This window comes from Sardina pilchardus, chromosome 12 (genome assembly GCF_963854185.1).
Source record: "Sardina pilchardus chromosome 12, fSarPil1.1, whole genome shotgun sequence".
Lineage (NCBI taxonomy): Eukaryota > Metazoa > Chordata > Actinopteri > Clupeiformes > Clupeidae > Sardina > Sardina pilchardus.
In genome coordinates, this window is record NC_085005.1 from 12,188,947 (window position 1) to 12,212,446 (window position 23,500).

General features: G+C 45.6%; 2 protein-coding genes across 2 annotated transcripts in view; both read left to right on the forward strand.

Moving 5' to 3' along the window:
• The first annotated feature begins 9 nt into the window (after positions 1–9).
• On the forward strand, positions 10–8,563 carry dtl (denticleless E3 ubiquitin protein ligase homolog (Drosophila)). The gene is made up of 15 exons (XM_062551394.1): positions 10–181; positions 760–885; positions 1,002–1,094; positions 1,283–1,344; positions 1,575–1,695; positions 1,891–1,956; positions 2,296–2,405; positions 2,724–2,797; positions 3,045–3,148; positions 3,528–3,632; positions 4,571–4,683; positions 5,070–5,159; positions 5,980–6,121; positions 6,480–7,195; positions 8,001–8,563. The coding sequence occupies exons 1-15, from the start codon at positions 130–132 to the stop codon at positions 8,064–8,066; spliced, it is 2,040 nt and encodes a 679-aa protein (XP_062407378.1). The 5' UTR covers positions 10–129; the 3' UTR covers positions 8,067–8,563.
• A 741-nt stretch (positions 8,564–9,304) lies between these two features.
• ppp2r5a (protein phosphatase 2, regulatory subunit B', alpha isoform) overlaps positions 9,305–23,500 on the forward strand; it is a 62,345-nt gene continuing 48,149 nt past the window's right edge. Inside the window, exon 1 of the mRNA XM_062550389.1 lies at positions 9,305–10,207. Within this exon, the coding sequence (XP_062406373.1) occupies positions 10,060–10,207 (148 nt within the window). The 5' untranslated portion in view covers positions 9,305–10,059. The remainder of the gene's footprint in view (positions 10,208–23,500) is intronic.

Genomic DNA, 23,500 nt, shown 5'->3' on the forward strand with positions numbered 1-23,500 from the left:
TCTTTTGTCTTTGGCCACACTGTTCGCGGGAAGGGGGTTTTCGCACATTTAGCAAGCGGTACTACGCGGCAGTAGCCAGACGTCCCTAACCTTCCTTATTTTTGATCATAATTCCGTGATTTTTAAATAATGTTGTTTCGCGCCTTGGTTGACAGAGGAGTTAGCAAACGAAAATGCAATGGTAAGTGATCAGCAACTTTGTTTAATGTTAGATGTGTGTGTCGTACTTCCTTACCAGGTACTTTCGTCTGGTAGTTTTGGAGACTATTTAGCTGACCATCGAGTGCTAGCAATTTACCTCACCACATAATAAATATGCTTTAGAAGTTGATCCATTGCATAGTATAGTTATATTTGTCATGCTTTGAGGATGTTGCTGTTGCATGGATGTAATCTGAGCTGATATTTAATGTAACACAAATTTAAATGTGTAAGGTTAACATGAGTCACGGCGAGCCAAAGGAATGTAACGTTAACGTTAGCCGTCTGAACGCGACAAAGAAAACTGAAATTTGGTTGTCCGATCCAACATAACAGTACTATGCTTTGATTGATGATCAAGGCCTCTCAAAATATAGAATTTGAACATGTGCTGTAATGTCGTATGTTAACCTTACACAGAACATTTTGTTTTGGCTGGGAAGTTAACGTTAAGCCAGAGTGGGAGGTCCAGAGGGCTAGTAACGTAACAGTGTTGGCGGGACTGCACTGGGTGGCTTCCTAGTTTTCTGATGATTAAGGATCGTCCATTTGCTTTAGGTTTCTACCCGACATATCCACTTTCACCACTGCTGGAAGGCTATCAGTGCGCCCGACCAGATGAGCACATTTCCTATGGAAATTTGGGCATTGTGGTGCCGCCTTTTGGATGTAGCTTTTCATCAGGTAAAATGGTGACACTTTTCACAAGTCACTGCATATTCATTGTAGCTCATGGGTAGTCTTTGTGCTCATCTGGTGCTCTCTAACGTCCCCATATTGTGCATGTGAACGTTATATAGCACGACATCTACAGAATGTATTGGCAGTGGCCAACGAGGATGGAATCGTCAGGCTGTACAATACAGAAAACCGTCAAGAACCAATCTTGAAAGGTAATGTATGAATCATCTTGATGAATATTGTCCTTGGTGCACTGATGACCAGCGTCTTGTGTTCAACCCCCAGTCTGTTTAGGTCATCGAGTGTATAATCATGTGGGTGGGGCATATTTGAAGCTTTGTAAGTAATGAAAGGACCAGAATGTTTAAATATGTACTGTTATGTCTGTCATTTCCTTCAGAGTGGATGGCACATGACAATGCAATCTTTGATGTCGCATGGGTACCAGGAGAGGCCAGTCTGGTAAATAAACCTGATCTAAAATTTGGTAATCGTGTCAACTGCCTTTTAGCAGAATTGCCATCTAGTCTTTGTGGACTGTAAATTGCACCATGTGTTCATTAGTTCTTGGAAAAAATAGTTTGCAAACTATTATGCATTTCTATACTGTACATTAGTGTACAAACTAAACAAATGACTACCTAAAAAGGCATCCACAAAATGTTAATTCCTTGTTGTCATCTGTCCTGCAGGTTACTGCATCAGGGGACCAGTCTGCGCGGCTGTGGGACGTGAAGAGTGGAGACCTGTTAGGAAGCTTCAAGGGACACCAGTGCAGCCTCAAGTCTGTGGCCTTTTCTAAACAGGAGAAAGGTAATAGGCATACACATACACATGAGAATTTACACTTTCCGGTTAATTGTGCTGCAATTAATTTGGCTGTTTGTTGACCCCTCAGGTAAGACAATCATGAATGACCTGACCATGCCATTGCGTTGACAGCTCTCCTTGCTGCATCAGTAGCACTGAAGCGCTCAGCTCACATGTCTCTTCTCTTTTTCCCTACAGCTGTGTTCTGCACCGGAGGTCGAGATGGCAACATTATGCTTTGGGACACAAGATGCAGTAAGAAAGGTAAGAGACCGAGCTTTAACACCAGCATCACACCGTATCACACACACTTCTGTTCTTTCTTTCAGTGACATGTCTAAAAGCACTATAAGACACAAAATAGCAATCACCGTAGTGAAAACAAATCACTATTTTAAACCCATTTAAAAAGTATAAAGCTCAATAATAATGTATAGTTGTATGCCATAGTGGATTTAAGTTCAATTGTAGTTATATATCTATGCATAAAAATATATAGAAAACAAATATATTATTATGTATTGTGCTGTGTCGCAGTTATTTTCTCATCTACAAAAATCCCACGGGGAGATGGGAGTATAACCGTTTATATTTCTGTCTCAGATGGTTTCTACAGACAAGTGAAGCAGATCAGCGGCGCTCACAACAGAAACAAAGCGGACTTGTCCAAGACGCCCAAATCCAAGAAGAGAGTGCAATGCCAGCGTGTGGCTGTGAGTGGCGCTATGACAACAAATACTGCTTTTAGCTTTGAGATTATATTTTAGCAGCAACTGTTGCAGATTATTCATCTGGGGAATCAAGGCTCTAATTGTTTTGTCAACTTGTTCAATAAGCATATGTGCAGTAGTGTGACATAAAAAAAGTAGTGTTTGACAGATTAGCAGGATTTACCTGGGGAAAATTAGACTTGAATGATGTGTGTGACTTGGGGAAGCATGAATGATGTGTGTGACTGAGTAGTTTGGAGGGCGTGAGGTTGATGTTTATGCTGTACTCTTGCTGAATCTCTCTGGTGACTGTGTCCTCAGGATAACCAACAGAGCGTGACTGTGGTGCTGTTTCGTGATGAGCACACCTTGATCTCATCAGGGGCTGTAGACAGGTAAGAGTAGAACACTACAAGTGCATTGTGCATGCAGAACTTGGAGTTACCAGAGGCGAGGTTCCTTTTTTTTATGCCGAAATTCACTTTGTGGTGATTACACTGTGTGTTTTGTGATCGAAATGTTAAAGCACTCCTTTGAAATTTTGTCAAAGGAAGTTCTGAAGTTCTCACCATTTACGTTTGTGTTTGTAGTTTTTATATCACAATTATTTATGAGGTGTCTTTATTTTTCCACTCTTTGTAGAACAATCAAGATGTGGGACTTAAGGAAGAGCTACACGGCCTATCACCACGAGCCTGTCCCTCTGCAGGTGTATATGTACCCAGGCTCCAGCACTCGCAAGCTTGGTGAGTGCCCTGGATGACTCACTTAAATAAACAGTTGTACTTAAGTAAGAATGTGCAAACACGTGGCATTGTGGAGGCCTGATACAACCCTTTGCTCTTCTGGGAAAGAAAATGGTTGTCATTCCAGTAAATCACAAGTAGATCAGTTAGACTAGAGAATCCTTTGCCTGTCATATTAGGGACTCATTTCAGAAGATGAGCAATAGGCTGCATGTGAGTGTTGATTAGTTCTTATGGATCACAGTTTATAATTCTCTTCCTTAATTTGGCAAGATGTACTAGGAAACCAGGCAATAAACAAGTACTGTCAAGATAAATTTGGCCTTCAGCTTTCCACAGCCATGAATTCTAAATGTGCAATTATGTGTCGAATTTGCAGGCTTCTCAGGGCTTGCGTTGGACTCAACATGTTCCAACCTATTTGCCAACTGCACGGATGACAATATTTACATGTTCAACGTCAGTGGCCTCAAAACAACACCAGGTAAAGGAAAAATTCAATTAATGAATCATTCTTTCTTGTATTTTTATCATGCATGTTTCAAAAGTTGAAACAGTTTTGTGGTAAGTGATAACATGTTTTTGAAGCAAATTTGTCAAAGTGGCAAATATTGTTACCTCAATATTGCAATAGGTGGCGCAATATAGCTTTTAATGTATGTACAGTAGGCAGGTATGTTCATGGCTGGTCTTACACAAAATGTATCCTTTTCTTTGGCCTGCAATAATGTATGGCTGTATAAATCTTTAGAAATGCGGGAGGCCTCAGTTAATTCTGTGACCGTGACTCAGTGACAGAATGTTAGTGAGCTTAACCAGCTGTATAATTCCGGAAGACCGATTCGATCACTATCTACAATGTATAATATAGGATGTTGCAAAGGTTAAATAAACCAGTGAAATGATGGTGGAAACATTAAATTAATGTAACAATACAGCAACTCTAAAATGTACAGAATAGTCATAATACAGCATAACCCTGTATTCACTGAGCAGTACATTGACAGTTCCAGACTCGGTACATTGTGTTCCTGCAAGAGCCACAGGGAACGATTGTACCATGGCATCTGAGCCGTCAACCTGTTGTCAGACTGGGAATGTTGAACAGCCAGGGAATTCTCCAGTGGCACATTTGTTTGCCTCAAGTGGATGTGCTCGCAGAAAACAATGTGTTCCAAGTCAAACACCATTAAAAGTAAATGCTGGCAAAGCGGACCTTCTGGGTTACTGTGACAAAATAAGTCAACCAAAGAACCTTTTAATGCTATTACAAGACCATTTGTTTTCAGAAAAGGATTCACAAAGAACTCCCCACTGACATTTAAGTGCAACATCAATGAAATAAAATTGCATTGTGTTCTTTGCAAGCGACTGACTTCTGGCTATGGCTATATATATTTTTTTGTGTGTTTTTCCGTTCAGTGGCAATCTTCAGTGGCCACCGCAATTCTTCCTTCTACGTGAAATCCAGTGTCAGCCCTGACAACCAGTTCCTGGCCAGCGGTTCCAGTGACCACAACGCCTACATCTGGAAGGTAAGGCCCCTTCTTTTTATCTGTGACCATGCCTATTAGATTAGTGTTATTTCAGGTGTGGGTTAGATTGGATGGAGAGGGCATACAGGATGATGGGGGTCATGCTGAGAACTGTCCCCTTGATGATCCTCGTATGTCTTCCATCTTTTGTCTCTGGTCCTGTGCTTACCAAGAACGGCTCTCCAGGGAAGTTCTCTCTGAGCCTGTTAACATGTGCTGACCTGAGGAGCCTCTGGAAAGCTGTTTGGCCGCCTGAGCTCCATGCCCTCCTGTTCAGCCCGGCTGAAACATGCTGGTTCTCGTGAACGGCGCTCTGTGCTGCCTGCTTCACGCGTTTGGTTTTTGTCAGTTGTCTGACCTCGCTCTGACCTCTTTTTTCGCTCCAGATATCTGAGCCAAGCCAGGCTCCCATGATGCTTCAGGGCCACAGTCAAGAAGTCACCTCGGTGGCGTGGTGTCCCACAGACTTCACAAAGGTAACTCGCTGATAGCTTTTGCTTTTCTTTTTCGAGTGTGCTTGCCTTGTTTTCTTTTTACCACCACGGTCAGTGAAGGTTTGAAATGCAGACAAACGTCCTTGCACGCCACAGCAATTGGTGCAATCATGGGCATCGGAAGAATGACAAATGTGGGTGGGATACATTATGTGGAGTGTGTGGTTTCTCCCCCTGAAGTCTTTTTAGCTAATCCTTTTACAGTCACAGTCATACATTCTGACCTCAGGCCAAGCTAACCTACCGGATGAGCTGAGCATTCTTTCTAGAATGACAGAACTTCGACATAACCAACTGTTGCCTTAACGTTAACCAAAGTAGTTTTGTCCTTAAACACCGGTCATGGCCAGTTAAACCTACAAAGCAAATATGTCTCCCATCTCTTCCATGGTATTAAGATTGATCATGTTTTTTGTTGTCCTCAAAACAGCATGCAGATAGACAGGCTATTTCTGTTACCATAACTAGGTAGCTGTTGTCAGATAACAGATGTAGCCTACCCCTGCTAAAATAGCTAATGTAAAATTTCATATGGTCCTAACTATTTTTTAAAAAAGTGAGTGGGATTTGTGCCTCCCTGATATAATGGTTTCGATGCAAGTGAGTACAAACATAAAATGAGCCCTGATAAAACTGCTTGTGTGGATGGCCTGTACCTTGGTGTTGGAGTTGGAGTAGGTGTCACATTAGAGTGTTCTCATTGTACACATGGTTAGCTATTCTTGTGCTATCACCTGAAGTAAAGGTGACTGATGTGGAGCGTATGTGTGCCCTGGTTAATCTCCAAGAGTTCTCTTGTCAGATTGTTTCCTGTTCCGATGACAACACCATCCGGATCTGGAGGATGAATCGCGGTGAGGACGGAGCGCGCTCCACTGTTGGCGAGGCGAACCTCGTGGGTTGGGCGTGTCCCAAAGTAAAGTCAACAAGTCCTGTTCATCCTGGTGAGTCCTGGGAGATGGAAAGGGAATGATGTATGTTTAGTCGGAGGATCACTCAATTATTTCACAAACTCACTTTTAACACTTGACATTTTTCTTGTGCTGGAAAGTGGTAATTTTCAAAAGCTTTTGTAAGTGTGGAAAGGTATTGGGTGCTTACAGTTACTAATTTAGATACGTAGCAGCTATTAGATTAGATTCAACTTGCAGACCACAAGTAGTATGACAATGAAATGCATTTAAATTGCTGTTAAAGCTTTAAATGACACATACTGAGGTGTAGACATCGTACATCAACCTATGAGTAATGCCTTGGAGTAAATGTTCTTGCTCTCTTTCTGTGTCTCTCTCTCCCTGTCAGGTTCTTTGAGTAAGTGTGAACTCACCCCAGCCAAGAGTCCCCGCACAGACAGCCTTGGGCCCCTGGCCTCTCCCCAGCCAGCTGCCTGTGCTCCGAGTGGCGCTGACCTCCCTCTCCCGTCCAGCACGCCGGGCCCGCTGGGACACAAAGCCTTCACCCCTCCCCGAAAAACCCCCTCCTCCAGCGCCTCCATTCGCCATTGGCTCTCCCGCACCCCTGGGTCCCCTGCCGGATCCCCCGGCGACCGGCTCACCCCGCCGCTCAGGAAGGTGCTCAGCCCGTGCCCCCAGAGCCCGCAGCCTCGCCTGGGCGCGCCGTCGCCACCCGAACGGCGCGCCAAGCGTCGCCTGGAGACGACCGCCGACGGGGACGCCTGCTGCCGAGACGAGGGGCCGTGCGGCTGCGTGTCGGAGCTGAACCCGGCGGCAAAGAGAGGCCGGCTCCTGGGCTTCGGGGGGAGCGGCCCTGGCGTGGCCCACAGAGGTGAGGCCCGAGACGGGGAGAAGAGGGGAGACGAGCCCCCCGCTGTGGACCTGGAGGAGAAGCACGGGTCCGGTTCACACTCCGAGGCGGATAAGGAAAACAGCTCCTCGCTCGCAGCTGGTTGGCTGACCGTTATGGGACTGGCGCGGCAGAAAGGACACGGCCCAGTCTCGCCCTCTTCCAGAAGTCCCGGCTTTGGAAAGAGACAGGAGAAACGGACACCGGCCTCTCCGGTAAGTGCACAAACACAGTCACACTACTCAATACATAAGCACCTCCTCTTCCTTCTTTGATGCATTCTACCATTCAAATGTCAGTAGTAGAGCCATCATTATGCACACAATTCATACTCTCCCATATCTTAACCATGTCCTCTAGTCCCTAGCTCACATCACTTGTTTTGTGCCTCTTCTGTCCTCGCTCACCCTATATTTCTGTGTTTAGTTGAAAGTGTGTGTTGTTGCTTTGGGTGAAGTGAGAACAAAGTGCTTGTGTGTGACGATTCATTCAGATGAACGGTGAATCTTGACCGGGTCTATGCAGACCTTAGTCGAGGAAATTACCAAGAATTCATAGCATTGTGACGTGACCTGGGGAGGCTGGAAGTTTGAAAAAAAAAAACATTAGTAAACTGTTATACGTTCAAATGGAAACGGAAACATGATTGCAACATGTTTTTGGTGTCGCCAAAATGTAAAGATGGGTCACAGGTGCAGTCTCATTCCTGTTTTTTAGCATTTTGAACCCTTACAGCTTCTCAATCACTTACCAATAGATGTCTGTTAAGTCTGAGGGTTCAGGACTTCTTAGACCTTAGGGGGTATGTTAAGATTTGCAGAAACGCTCTTACCAGGCCTGTTCAGGCGTGGTGCCTGAATTCAGGCTTGAACTTGGCCATGTACGATATTTAAAAAAAGGCTATTCTCTATATTGTCGTTGAATGTATTTGATAATTTCAGGCACAGATAATTTCCTGTCTATCGGCCCTGTCTTAAGCTTTTCCTGTTTTTTGACCCCCGTTTATTCTGTTGACCACAGACGCTGCGCTCTCCTCAATCCATGAGAAAGATCTCCTCCTACTTCCACAAGAGGACTCCAGAATGATCTGACACTATTTTTTTCCGGGGAGAGGAAACTTGCTTTTGTATGGACTCTTGGATAATGTACACAAGTCATGTTTATAATTTTATTCGAGGAACACACTATGTACTCACACCTCACATACAAGGTGTTTTTTGTTTTTTTTTAAATTCCGTGTTTCCTGATGTATGTATTGTATATTTTAAGTGGGGAGGGGTGATTTGAATCCAAAAGATAATTCTCTAATTTTGTCTTGCATGTTCTGCATGGCTTTGTATCTAATATTGTGTGTCGTGTGAGGTTGGTGTGGTTTGAATGTGCACATGTAAAAAAAATGAAAGCCTCTTCTTTGCCTGTATACATTTTTATATGTAATTTGATCATTTGATAGTGAATATTTTTGCAGTCTTGTACAAGTTCATTTGTGTATATGTACATATCTAGCTGTGTATATTGACCAAAGCTGTCTTGAGAAACTCTTAACATTATTAATAAATGCAAGCGCTTTGGTTTGCACACTACTACCTCTACTCAGCTTTTTCACTATACAAAAAACTGCCATTGTAGAGTGTCCATTTGAGAAATCTGGGAATATTAAATGAGTCATGTGAACTAATGCACAACTATAACTGCGCTGTCTAGTGTCTCAAAAAGACTGCGGCACGGTGTGTGCAACTGTTACCCCCCCCCCAGAAAAGCCTGAAACACCTTTGAAAGACATTCTACCCTAAAACCATGTGCGGGTCACTAAAATGTATGGCTTTGCCCCCACCCCCTGCCACCCACCCTCAACAAGTGACTGATCATGCGCATTTGAAGGACTAATGTACACTATTCTGTTCGGGGGATAAAGCAGAGGACGAGGGAGGTGAAATGCAAACTTTATACAGATGGCCCTGAAGTTATCATTGAGCTTATTGTGCCAGGATGATCCTATTCATTATGGCAATGTCCTTAAAAACACACATTTTATACCCACTATCCAATAGCTTTTGACTGGCCGGTGAATACATCTAAATAGCCTACGCTCAATTTGCATTTGAGGACCAGAAAATCCGTACAGTAATGCCTACATATTTTTTCCTCTTTGCAAACTTTCTATTGGTTTCTTGAGAATGTCATTGTCACGCAGCTCCTCAGTTTCTATTGGTCCAAGCATTTCGTAGCCCATCGAGATTGGATATTGTTGCCGCCCGTCAATGACGCATTGTGACACAAGTACAGAATGTTATTCAACGTCGAAGAGACGCGCTACAGCTGTTTATAATTCTTCGGCATGGACGGTACACTCACCTCACCTGCACGGATATGAACCTACTTTTCCGGCCAATTAAGCTTTTGTGGTGAAGATAAGCCGCGGACATTAAACTACGGGTTTAATATGACAGTTAGAGTGCTTCTTGTGATACGTTACAGTTGCGCGATTTAGTGAAGCAGCTGAACAACTTGTCAACATTCTGTTCTATGCTGGAACGGGATGACGCGGCTTCAGAAAGCAGAATTCTCACCATTGGAGCATGTGTTACAATGTAACTTCTGAGATGTCGAGGCTACTTTGTTGTTATTTAATACTCTGGTGAAACTTGCATTCATTTGTTGCCTTTACGGAAACGTTATATCAAGCCGACATAGAAACCTGTAGATTGTTCGGAAATGACAACGCAACTAAGTCTGACTAGCGTTAACTGATAATTTGACTCTCGGTTCCTTGCTTCCGTTCATATTCTGGGAATATTCGATGATTTATTGTACCGATGTCATTGGATGACTTTACCACTCTATACGGTTAATTTTGTAAACAGTCCAGCAAGCTGCCAGCGGCCAGAGAGATGCGGGCTCTTGGAAGAAACTGTTAAAAAGAACACAGAAGACGAGGGAACACGGTCACGCCGGTGTGCCCCTGTATTTTCTCTTGAAAAGCCTACTGATAGTCCTCAAACAGCTAATCCTTTCTTGGAAAGCTGAACCTGACCGTCTGCCGCACTTGTCAAAAATAATTCACAGTGAATGAATCAAAATGTCGGCTATCACCGCGTCTGAGAAAGTGGACGGATTCACCCGAAAGTCGATGAGGAAGGCCCAGAAACAGAAGAAATCTCAAGGCTCTTCCCAGTTTCGGACTCAGAGCGCCTGCCTTGAGCTTTCACCCCTTCCTCAGCTCAAAGGTAAGAGGATGAATGGTTCTTGAAATAGTCTTGCTATACGGCAGTACTCGTTATCTTATCGGTAGCCTGCGAGGTCCGGACATTGTGAGATATGGATTGCCTGCAAACCAGCTAGCAGTGCCACACTGATATTTTTGCAACTTCATTATGTAATGTCTCCTATGAATTCACAAGCTTTCCACAGACACCTGTTGTAGTAGCCTAGTTGGCCCGGGTAGGCTATTTTGCGATAACTGTAAATGATGACTTATTCATTTTAAACGCCATAAAGCCTAGCTGGCACGCCTGAGGTCTTGCCTTAAGTTTCATCGTGAGGCCTATTAGAAAATCCCAGTCGGCTTTATTTTGAAAACTGACCAAAATGTTGTCTGCGCATTTCTTCTGTTGTTCCCATTCCTCGCTCTCAAGTTTGGTATACCTCTCAAGACTTAGCCTACGTTTCGGTTGCTGAGCATAGGCAACTGTTCATCCCAAATAAATGCTTCCTTGTTTTCGACAAGTCCTCCTTGCCCTGACAAAATATTGGCAAAAATCAAAAGTCAACTTCCCTGCACATTTGCGTGTGTGGTTGCACCTGTCTCCTATAAAGACTTCCATAAATTAAACAGACAATCAGTAGCCAGTTGTCAGACGGGATTATTGGGCTCTGCGATAGTTGTAGCCTCTTCACTATGCCCATTTTCAAACATTTGTTGTGATGTGTAGGATATCATTTGTTGTGATATGCTAGTAATGTCCTCTGGGTTTATCTGGCAACCTACAGGTCGTCATCGAAAAAAACAAGCTGTATTTCACCCTGCTGAATTGGTACAGTTGTCAGCGCCTTATGCGGGCAGTAAACGAAGAATGTGCAGGTTTACCCACAGTCCTCCTCTTCACCAACAATAGATGATCAGAGTAAATATTTGCTTTCCCTTGAATCACAACTTGACCCCCAGTGAAAAGTGAAGGGCACTCCTTGCTCTTCCAGAGGCAGAGGAAACCTCTAGGTTTAGTCCTCCAGTGTCTGTATACCCGTTACAGGCGACTATGGCCAAGGGAGGAGTTGGGAGAGAGGGATCGTGTGTACCAAGCAAATAAATGGACATGCACGTGAGAACGTTTGTAGAGGAGGGCGAGTGTGGGTGTGGGTATGGGTAGGTGGGTCTCTGACCTGTAGTTCAGCTTTGCGCTGGCCATGTCTTCTTTGGACAGAGTGAGAGTGACCATTTCCTTCCCAGCTTTTGTTCCACCTCTGTTTTTCTAGAAAAAAAGGCCTCTGCGTGTGTGTTTGTAGGCTACATGCACACACCCATATTGGTGCTTTCACGCTCGTACAAAATGGGAGAGTTTTAGGAGTCAACCTCTCAGGCCTGAACTGTGGCTGTTTCTAGAAAGATCCGTGAAGGGTGGCTTGATGTGGGCTTGTTGGTTCGGCTCTCGACTTTGGGCAAGTCCGGACACCAGCCTGGTTAAAGAGCTGGGGGAAGGGTGCATGTGTTAAGGCTGTGCCTGTGGCTTGATAAGAAGTAAAATAATAAGGGACTAAGTACCAGAAACACACGGGTAGATGACTAATGCGTTTTCTAGGCAACCACTTAACACCCCCACTCCTGCAGTGCATGTCCATAACAATCCTAACGTGTTTGTGTGTGTGTGTGTGTGTGTGTGTGTGTGCGCGCACGTGTGCATGCCTGTCTGTCTGTCTGAATTTCTTCTCAGTGTTAGATCAGTGTTTGCAAGTCCGCTCTGTGTTAACAGTTGTAAATCATTACGCCTTTTCTTTGCACAGGGCTGTGAGGTTTCGCTGTGTGTGTTTTTAAGGAAGTGTGATTCTGACGTAGTCTGCGGTTTTCACTGGATAGCTCTGTGGATCTCGGACTGAATCTGTGAACAGAGGTGGATTAGGGTCTCTGTGTGTGTGTGAGTGTGTGTATATTTGAGGGGGAAAGATGCCTGTTCATTCATGGTGTTATAGCATGTGCTTGAGCTTTGCACCCATGGAAATAGTTCCTATGCACTGGTGTGGGGTAGAGGCGGCTTTGATTCCTTACATCTAAATGCCAGGAGGCTCACTCTTTGTGTGTTTGTGTGTGTGTGTGTGTGTGTGTTTGTGTATGAGATCATCTGAATCAGATGATGGATTCTCTAATTCCATTAATGGTTTCTATTTGCTTGGTTTGTTAGCTTAGCATTCCATTTGGCCCATAATCTATTGAGCCACATGAGGAATTTCTGTTCAAGAGTGTGAAATTCCATTGTTTTTTTGTACAGAGACAGGCAGGAAGTGAGACACAGCAATTCATCGCATTATATGGAAGTTGGGGTTTTTATGATGTAGTGTAGTGTCATCTCATAACTGCCATTGCTCCCAGGACAGTTAATGCCAGCGTCGTTTGCAGCTTGTTGTTAAACACGTTGTTGATTAGAAGTTGATACATTTTGCATACTCTCTCTAGTGAATAGAAGTGGTGTGGAAATGGTAAGCTAGCACTGGGTTGTTGTTGCCTTTTTCCTTTCCCCTTCACCCGTGCTAGCATCAGAATGAAGCCTGCATGCTAGTTGACGGTGGACAGTCGTTATTGTATGCAAAGTAGTACAACTTTTTTTTCCGTCCACACAGGCAACACGAGGCGACACACTAGGACTCTTCACAACGTGTGCACCTTGAAGTCAGCTAGGTGTGCAATTTGCCTTTCAGTGTGTTATACAGAAGTCCCACTGATGTGCCACACACACACACACACACACACACACACACACATACACACACACACACACACACACACACACACACACATATATCATTTGCACGTTGTGACACTAGTACTGTCACAATATATGACAAGCCCTGGGGAGAAACCACTGGTCCCTCCTCCCTCCCTCCTTCACTTTTTATACTGTTTGACCTCTGCAGCCAGAGCCCAGACAAAACCAGTCCTAAAAGGCACTTAAATGAAGTCATGTGAGATTGAAATCAAGTCCTCGTCGTCGTTTTTTTCCACCCAGGCCATCCTCCATTGGTATTCCACAGGGGCATGTGGAAGCCACAGCGCTCACAATGGTTTCATCTGTTGTGGAATGCCAACCATCAGGTTAGCATTAAAAGTCAGATTCGAGTTCTGAGCTGCGCCGCAAGCCGTAGGGACTCGTGAGAGTTTTTATGGCATTGTTGTCGTGCCATCTCGCCGATCTTCACATTCACGCTGATCTGGCAGAATGAGCGTCTCCGTTCTCTCCTCCTGACTTAAATGTTGTGCGGCCTCTCTGTATGGATTGAGTTGCCATGACGATAGGCATCAATCATAGTAATGTCATTAGTCAGCTATGCTAGAGAAAACAACTACAAGTAGCGTTAGTAATAGCGTTAGCATTAGTGTCGTCATGCAACACTTCCAATTTTATACACAGTGTATAAACAGTCCAAACAACTAACCCACAGTACACTATGAGTCTTTATTGTACCTTGTAAACCTGGCCCGCCACAGGTTACCAGAGAAATGCAAACCTACGTGCCCATATCTCTCTCCTGTTGGTTGCGTTGGCCAGGTTTTGCCTCACATGTCCTTGTTCTTGATGGTCTGTCCTGGAGAAAGGTTGCTGCCTGTTGTCTTTGTGGCGTTGGCCTTGTCCCTGGTGTAGGGGAGAGGGACTGTGTGGAGCGGCCGGGCCTGCTAAGACAACAACAAGGTGTCCCTGTAGAATGTAGCAGACATGGTTTGTGCAGAGAACGAGAGACAGAAGAGAGAGAGAGAGAGAGAGAGAGAGAGAGAGAGAGAGAGAGAGAGAGCGAGAGTCTTTTTGTCTTTATATGGAACTTTTTGTGTGTGTGTGTGTTTGTTTCCATATCTGTGGATACTTATGTGTGTGTTTGTTGGAGTGACATTACTGCTGTCTCATGGTGAACTGTGGATGGAAATATCCCCGGCAGGCGATTGAAGTGGTGTGTGTGTGTTTGGGTGAGCATGCATGCTGATGAACACTTGTGGGAGGCTGACAGATGTAATCACTCAATGTACCATAAGCATTACATAACACACACACACACACACACACACACACACACACAGAGAGCGAGAGAGAATTGTCTCTGAGGCATATGTGATACTGTGTGTGTGTGTGTGTGGCCCATCATTCTGCCTCATGCACTCTGACACTCACAGTTGTGATGCGCACACACACAAACCACTACAAGCAGGCCTTCATGCATCCACTGCAGCCACCACTGAGGCCTTGCCTCTTCCCCCAGCAAGCTTCACCTCAGACGGGCACCGTGAACGGTCCGCTCCCCCTTCTTCCTCATCTCGCCTCCATCACCAGCATTCAGGCCAGGGCTCTGCACTTTGTCTCGTCCTGCTTTAGAAAGACAGAGGGACAAGCGGAGGGGAGGACGAGGAGAAGGAGGAGGGTGGTGGATCACCTGTGTTCCCTTTCCATGGCTGGAGAGATTTTGCAGAAGTGTTCTAGTGAAAGCCAGGCCTCCCATTCTTCTGTCGGGGCTTGCCAGCACTTCAGAGTTCAGGGAAAAGTCAGGAGGCAGTAATGTTCTGCTGCTTTGTTCTCTCTCACAGCTGTGTGTGTGTGTGTGTTTGTCTACCTGAGAAAGTCCTTTTAGAAATGTCCAGTCAGGAACATCTCCACAGCTCTTGGGAACTCTTAACAGTGGGGCTCAGACAAGGCTGGAATGCTCTACCGACCAAATCGATGGAGTGGTGGGACGTAGTCACAACAGTGAGTCATCACCAAGGGCTGTAATGTAGCATAGCCTTAGCATAGGCAAGGTCAAGTTCAAGGTCAATTTCACTGGACATTGCTGTGGGAAAAGCAATGTAGCTTCAGGTTGTGAAATATGGATCTCCATCTGCAGGGGCTGCTCTGAACTGAACTGGAGTCACTTTGAAATGTCCTTTAGGAGCTGGTTCAGGGTCAGATTGACTAACCGCATTGCTGTGGTTAGAGCCTCAGTGAATGCCAGGGAGAGCTGACCTGAAATCATTGCTGCCATAAGAAGCGGAATTTAACTGAGGAACATTCTGGTTGTTGGCGAAGGCAGTAGGGGCTATTACATCTGTGTGTGTATGTGTGTGTATGTGTGTATGTGTTTGTTTGTTTATGTGTTTCTGTTTGATGTGCAGAGTAGAATTGTTTAAAGAAAGAAAAAAAAAAAAAAACACACTACTATTCCAGCTTCATCAGTGGTGATTCTTGAGTTTCACTTCATCTTTGACCGTGCTTGCTTCTGTTTTTAATGTCACTCTGACACCTTGACCTCAATGCCCCACGGGAGACATGTGACCAGCTCATGATTTTATTATGATTTGATTGGACTCCTACCTGTGATCGTTCGTCCCTGTAGCCTGCTGTGTCCCAGCCATAAGTGAGGAATGTGCTGAACACGAGCGCGCGTGTTGGGAGAGGGATGTGAGCCGCGGCAGCAGACATGTGTCTCCTCTGGATGGAGCCGCCCGTAGGCTGCGGTAGCCTACTACTCCCCTCAGCGCTGCGTGTGTCGGTTTGTCGGGCTGCTCGGAGGAGAGGGTTGTTGCAGAGGGCCTGCAGAGAGTGTTCTAAAAATGGCTCCTCCGCTCAAACCTGTGGTGGGAAACGGCAGTCAGACAGCTGTGTGTGTGTGTGTGTGTTTATGTGTGTGTGGTGAAAATGGCTGTGTGTGTTTGTGTGTGTGAGGGGGGGTGCTGTTTATGACCAACCAAGCTGCTGTAACAAACCGTGACTCACCGTGCCCTGTTGCCACGGCAACTCCGAAAGCCCGGGGCCTCTAATGGCAGCACTCTGCGCGGTTGACTGACAGGCCCTCCTCTTTATGACTCACCCTCACAGTGAGTGTGTGTTAGCCTGCTTACCTGCGTATATGTATGCGTGCGTAAATGACAATCGGGGGGGCTAATGAATAGTGGGGTATCAAAGGAGAGTTGCACACACACACGCACGCTCAGCTGCAGCACTCCCCGAGAGTTCCTCACAGGGAGAGAAACAGAGAGAGGGAGAGAGACGGAGGGAGAGAGAGAAAGAGAGGCAGAGGGAGAAAGAGAAAGTGAGAGAGAGCGCGAGAGACTGAGAGAGAGAGAGAGAGAGGACAGGCAAGAGCGAGAGACACGTGAGAAGTCGAGCAACAGCGCAGACTTTCAGATCTGTTGCATAAACGGTTATTCTTAGCCCTCCTCTAGCGCATATCCAGGATAGCAGAGGTGTGCGTCTGGTGGAGCGAGCAGCCTCTGTGGCATCTCTCAGAGTCAGACTGCAGCAGGAGGCAGCAAGCGGCCGGCCCTGCATGGAAACTCTCTGGGCTCCCCAGCGAGCCGGGGGTCTGAGGTCGCCTTTGGCTTTAACCACCAGACTCACAGGCCAGAGGCCAGCGCCTGAGAGAAAATGGAGCGTAGTAGTGTGTGTGTGTGCGTGTGTGTGTGTGTGTGTGAGTAAGAAGTAGTAGTACTACTAGTGTGTGTGTGTGAGTGATTTTAACACGCATGTGTGACTGGCTGAATATGTGCTCATGCTGCAGCTGAGCCCTGTGGTGTCCCTGGTTATCTGTACTTCACGAGTCTTCTTGAACTTGCTCTCAACCCACAGATAGAACCCACATGCCTGTATAGCGCTCTGTTTGTTTGGTCATCAAACATTCTCACACACACACACACACACACACACACACACACACACACACACACACACACACACACACACACACACACACACACACACACACGGCAGACACCAGGCTGCTTTGTAAACCATTTCAAAATGATGTGACACCATGGACACAAGCCTGCGAGCGAGAACCTGTGTTGCTGTGAAGAACGCCCTGCTGGAAACTTTACAGGAGTCGCAAGGGGCCTCCAGGCGACTGCACACCAGCACACACAAATGTCATCAGACTAAATGTCAGGAGCTTTCCTGTCGCTCGACTGGTAAAGCAGGGCCACCCGTACCGTTAAACAAGTGGGCTTAATTACCCGCAAGCCAATAATTACAGGTGTAGCTTGTAAAATGCAGGTACATTACCTGTTATGTTAGTCAGATAGGGTTTACAGTGTTCACCAAGTGAATTGAATGTGTCGATGCATTCCTTTTTATGTTTTCGGGTTGGTTTACTTTCAGTCAGGTTTACTTTGCATAATAGCCTTCAGTGCTTTGCAGTTTATCATTTTGTGGCATTCACTCATCCATGGAACCAACAAATACTGATCTGAAATGCATTTGGACTCCACATCAGCGGTAGACAGGTGCATAGCAATAATTAAAAGCAATACACATGCTGTTACCCTGTAATCTCTTCAGAATAACTGCAAAGATTTGGGGTGAATTATTTTAGAGGTCTCACTCCAATGGTTGATTCTGGAAGAAACCAGTACTTTTTCTGTCAGGGTTTTGTTTCTGGGTTGTACAGATATGGGGATTTGTCATTGTAATGTATTTATTTGAACAGGGACTTTGCACAAAAAAAAACATTACTAGATGTCATGTGCCAGGTTGTAGCAAATTGCTAGTTTCCACCCGTAGTCCCTGGGCATATGGAGCAATAGAATACAGACAAAATATTGACAGTAAACAGTACAGATTCACAAAAGGTATAAAGATTTTTACAGACATTGTCCCCCCTATTCCACCCCATCTAAAACTAACCACCCCCCACCCCATACTCATACAGCAATTCATAGGTCTGAATGTGAGAATGGGTGCAAGTTAGTGCATGAAATTGGCTCTGTGGGAATTTTCAAGATTTAGCATGTCATATTTAATGAAAATACGACTGTGATGGTAATGACGTGGCTTTCTGTCATGGATCTTGAGGGCACTTTTATATAATGATACAAGTGGCCTAAGGCTGTTTTTACAAGCCTGAAACCAACTTGAAATGCAATATAAGAAATGTGGGATAATCATTGCATGTAAGTATGTGTACATACAGGCCTCAACAAGAAGATATATATCCTATAATTTTAACTGTGCGTTCACACCGCGGGTCACATTTTCGTTTGCTCATTTGCAAAGATGTCATGACACTCTCTAAGTTTGCACTTGTTTGTCGACAGTTACAGTCTTGTCAACATTCAATGTGTAAGACAGGAGTTGTGTGGCCAATCAGCAACCTTATGCATTTCCTTTGTCAGTTTCGTAGAAACCTCATCTGACATCTACTTGTCGTGTGTGTGTGTGTGTGTGTGTGTGTGTGTGTGTGTGTGTGTGTGTGTGTGTGTGTGTGTGTGTGTGTGTGTGTGTGTGTGTGTGTGTGTGTGTGTGTGTGTGTGTGTGTGTGTGTGTGTGTGTGTGTGTGTGTGTGTGTGTGTGTGTGTGTGTGTGTGTGTGTGTGTGTGTGTGTGTGTGTGTGTGTGTGTGTGTAGTACTGGAGGTCTGGGTTCTGTCGGGTCACAGAGACCCAAGAAACTCTTCTCCTGTTGCACATGCTGCCCCCGACCCCTGGGCCCTGCAAGCTGAGCACCACCATGTTTTACGGCGTGCTGAAAGTCTGTTATTGGAAACCGAAGGCGGGCAGGGCTGCCAAAGAATGCAGTGTCTCCTTTCAGATAGAGCCTCTCAGTTTGTCAGGAGTTAGCTCATGCATAGTAATGAGGCTGTTTGTAGGCTTGTTTGTTTGTTTGTTGTGGTGTTGGCGGCGGCGGCGGTGGTTTGTTGCAGTGTGTCATGTGTCTATGAGGAAGTGCTGCAGTTTGCGTGTTCACCTTGAGTGAGTGTAGAAGACACCTGCACAGTTGTCGAGGTGTGTGAGGGGTTGAGCAGCGAGACCAGCCAGACCTGTTGGACTTCTGTTGACTGATACACACACACACACACTTACACACACACACACCTCTGTCCCTCTCGGCTTTGATTACCCTTGATTCTCCTTCCCCCGAGTCTGACTGATATGACCAGACATGTAGGCCGCACAACCAGCGCTGTTCACAGGGTGGAGGAGACCCGCCTCCACCTCCTAGCCCTCTGGTGCTCCATGGAACATTCTTGAAGGCCGGTGTGAACTTTTGATGTGATAAGAATGACACTGGGGAAAACTAAACGCATCAAGGCCCCGGAGGTCTTGTAATACCTCTGTTAAGAGCTGTTAGGCTGGGAAATAGTTTCGGGCCAATCACACGCCTGATAGGACGGTGGCAGCATGCTGATTGGCTCCACAGGCAGGATAGTTCTCTGTTGTGGTGTGCTAGCAGGAAGGTGTGCCCTATATTGCTCCGCTGAGAATGCCAGGGTGTTTTTTTTTTTTTCCTTTCTTTTTTTTTTTTCTTTTTCCGGAACAGCTGCAGCCATAATCGAGGATCAAGTCCGGCAATGTCCTGAGCTGCTTTGATTTTGCTGATCTCCCTTCCTCAGAACAGAGACACACACACACACACAAACACACACACACACCATTGCTCTCATCATTGGTTTCTGTGTACGTGCATGTGTTTGCATGTGTCTCCATCTGCCTGTCTGAGCGTGCTCACAAGCACACATCTCCACGCATATTTGCGTGGGGCGCTTCTACCTGGAGGCTGTACAGACTTCCAATCGAAGCCACCCACCCACCCAGAGGGACTCTTCTTCTCCTCCTGCACCCACCAAACGGCCTCTGCTCCCGCATGGTCATAGGACGCCTTACCAGCTTCTATGCTTCCTGTGTCTGCTGCTCCAACGTCCATTCTTTCGGGCTCCAGAGATTCCATAAACAGCCCTGAGTTTATTTATGTTCTTCTCAGCAGGGCCTGATTGTGAGGAATCTGCCACGGTGATGTGAAAGGAAAGGACTGTCCACGTGAACTCCAAACCCTCCAGTGGTTATGGGGAGGAAGGGATACCGTGAAGGTAGCAAGTTAGCTACATGCTAACCAGAGACCCCTACAAGTGAGAAATTACCCAAAATGGCAATTTGCTTTTTTTCTGCTCTTGGCTAAAGAGTATAGGTCCGTCTGTGATCCTTCACTCTACTCCATTGGTGTAGACTACTCTCATTTTACAACTTTAATTGAAGTACTCTGCTTTTATCTAAAGCAAGTCTCAATTGAGGCAGGCATTTTCTGTGTGTTCTGTGGGTATTGACCTCAGCACCTGGCTAATGCTACGCCTCAATGGTGACCAGATGACTAAGCGTTTCTGACATTTACAACGCATGACCTACCAGAACCATTTAATCTGCAGCAGTTTCACACTCGGCTTCCCGTGCGCAGCCGTGGCGAAAACGGCCCCGACCTGTCGAGCAGGCGGGTGTGTGTGTGTGTGTGTGTGTGTGGAGATTCCGTCGAGGCTTCTTCCACTTCACACCCAAGGGCTAATGCCTGTGGACGGACCTGTTAGAACACAGCCCTCGGATTAGTCCCCAGTCCCCCGTCAGGTTTTTAGCACATGAAGTCTTTAAACTCGCAATTGAAAGAGCTATTGATGCTCTGAAAAGTTCTGACATTTACTTGAATTCCTGAGTAGCCTTAAAAGCCCAACTGTAAACGAATAGATGGAATTGCTGCAGGGCTACATATTGGCTGTACTGGTTGTACCTTTACACCAAACAAACTGGAGTGTTTGTCTCACTCACACCAAATCAACGAAACCAAAGTGAGGTTCCTCCAACAAAGGACGAAAGCTCAAAAGATTCTTAAGGGATGTGGCCTGATTGACAGTCACACAATTGAGTGGATGCTTGCAGCACTGACATTCAGAGTTCCAGAGTGTCTGATGCTTGAACAGGCCAGACGTGATGTAGGGAGGACTCATTCTAGATGCAAGTATAAGCTATTGTTTAGGAAGCCTTGAAGCCTTGATCACCTGTCCATTCTCCCCTCAACACATTTGCCCCAAGAACAATGGTCATATATGACAATCATCCAAGGGAATTTGTTTGACTCGTCTACATTTGTGAGTACATTCATCAGGCGCACTTGCCTACAGTTAACATACTGTAGCACAGCGTAGTGCATTCCAGACATTTTTACCAATACAAACGGTAACAAAGAAGACAAACCCCAACGTCACAGTAGTGTGATGCTGCATGTCTCGGCATGTGTGTGGCAGAAATGTAGCGCATTTTTTGAAAGAGGTGTGTGTGTATGTGTGTGTGTCTCCACCTTTGAGCCTCCGAGTCTGCATTAAGGGCAGGTGCAGCTGTTTAAGATTCAGAGGAGAGATTAAGATGGAGTGGAGCCTGGAGCATATAGGCTAGCATGTATGTTCCCAGCCACACCTCGGTAGCTATCCCCCCCCCCCCCCCCTTGACACTCTCACCAACCCTTCCTTCCCTAATGACTTACCAAATTACAGTACATCTGCTTGTATCCGTTCCCAAATTCCTCTTGAACAATTTCCAGTGCTCCTAATCCTTGCATTGAATCACTCTTCCTTCTCTTAAGCAGCAATAGCTCCTCAATCACCGCCAACTCTTGTTATCCCCAGACAATTCAACTCTCTCCTCACTCCTCAGCCACACCCAAAATGTTCAGTATCGAACATTCCTCAGTGATGGAATAAATATGGTAATTGTGTAATGTGTGTATTAACTTGTGTTGTGATAACTCCACTTGTTTTTATTTAAAAAAAAAAACATGCTTTAATAATAATGAAAGTGTGAGTGAATGAGAAGCATTTTTGTCATTGTTTATAAAATCTGATGTCCAGTAGGCCTACATAACAAATGTAACACTATGAATGTATTTCGTCCAGATGGAGTTTCAGTGTCATCTGCCTAACCCATCCTCACACACTCCTACAGTAAATAATTTCCATATAGTTGCCCAGCCCTCTCCTCCAATCTCCCATCTAACGTGCTCCACAGGAGGCCTCACAGCGAGCCTCTACCCTTCAGTGACAGAACCGCTCTGATTCAAACGGCTCTGGCTGCTTGGTGAGGCCTCTGAATGTCATGTTGATCCCAGTGAATGGCTCCCGTGGAGATGCGCTCCCACCCCTCCCACCCCTCCCACCGAGTCTGTGGTGTGTCAGGCCTCCCGATCGACCCGCAGCCCCATTTATAGACGCGATCGTTTCGGTCTCCTGCGCTGTCCTGAACTGCGAACTGCTAACCGCTAACCGCTGCCGTGCCGTGTCCGACCCGTTGTTATGGAACCGGGCGCAGCCGACCCGGCGGGGCCAGCGGCGTATTAGCACGTGTTGTCTGCACTTTGTCTCTCGCTCGCCCTCCTGCCGAGAGGACATAATGGCATCTGTCTTGATGATGGATGGATGGATGGATGTTTGGCCCCCCTGAGGCCCATCCTACAGTACATGCTCAGGGATCACTCATCTTCAACGCCAACCCAGCACAGTGAAAATGCCCTGAGAACTCAAAACGTTACTGTACAGTTTCAGAAAACGCTAGCGTTGTTGCGTCAAAAAAGGAAAGTTAGGCACTCGGTTTTGATAAAATATATGAAAAAGCCTTTAATTAAACATTGCAACTAGTTAAAAGCACATGGGGCCTACGCATTGCGACCATATTGGCCTTCTTCAAGGCGTTATTTAAGTGTTGACCTTTAAAGACGCGAGTAGAGAGATGAATTATGTTGGGCACAACCAATCAAAAGAGAATGGGAGGTGTTTTGAAAGGAAACAAGCCAACTGACGAATGCGAAACTTGCTTCAAATATTTGAATCCACCAGTCGCCCGTTTTAGAACTGAAATTCCTCCCCAGTATGCAAATGTTATATGGGTGGTGTTGGCACAGCGATGAATGAGTGAATGTGTGTGTTCATTGTGTGTTCTTGTTTCTGTGTGTGTGTGTGTGTGTGTGTGTGTGTGTGTGTGTGTGTGTGTGTGTGTGTGTGTGTGTGTGTGTGTGTGTGTGTGTGTGTGTGTGTGTGTGTGTGTGTGTGTGTGTGTGTGTGTGTGTGTGTGTGTGTGTGTGTGTGTGTGTGTGTGTGTGCCACTGATGATGCACATCCACACAAGTCTCTCGGTTCTGTTTCATTCATTTAGCTGTAGTCACACTATGAGGCAAATTGCATTCAATAATAAAGATTAGATGAGATTAGCCGTGCCCTAATGAAATGAGAAAAGTTTATTGATTCAAAGCTGGAAAATGGAGATTACTTACAGGATCAGTGGAGGGAGATCACCAGGGCTGAGTTATTTACAGATTATTTGTTTTAGAACTAATGTCTGATTAAATTCTGTGGTGCAGTAAGTTGGGGTTGACCTTTTGGACTTTGTGGTTGACTTGATGGAATGGCAATCTAGATTTGTATCATTAACTCCAGCTAAACATTGTTTAATTGGTGGTCGTCACATTTCTGTTTGTTAATTTGAAGAAATGATTAACAGTCTGCATTACTGTTTATCATATGTACCGGTAGTAGCAATTTAAATATCATTTG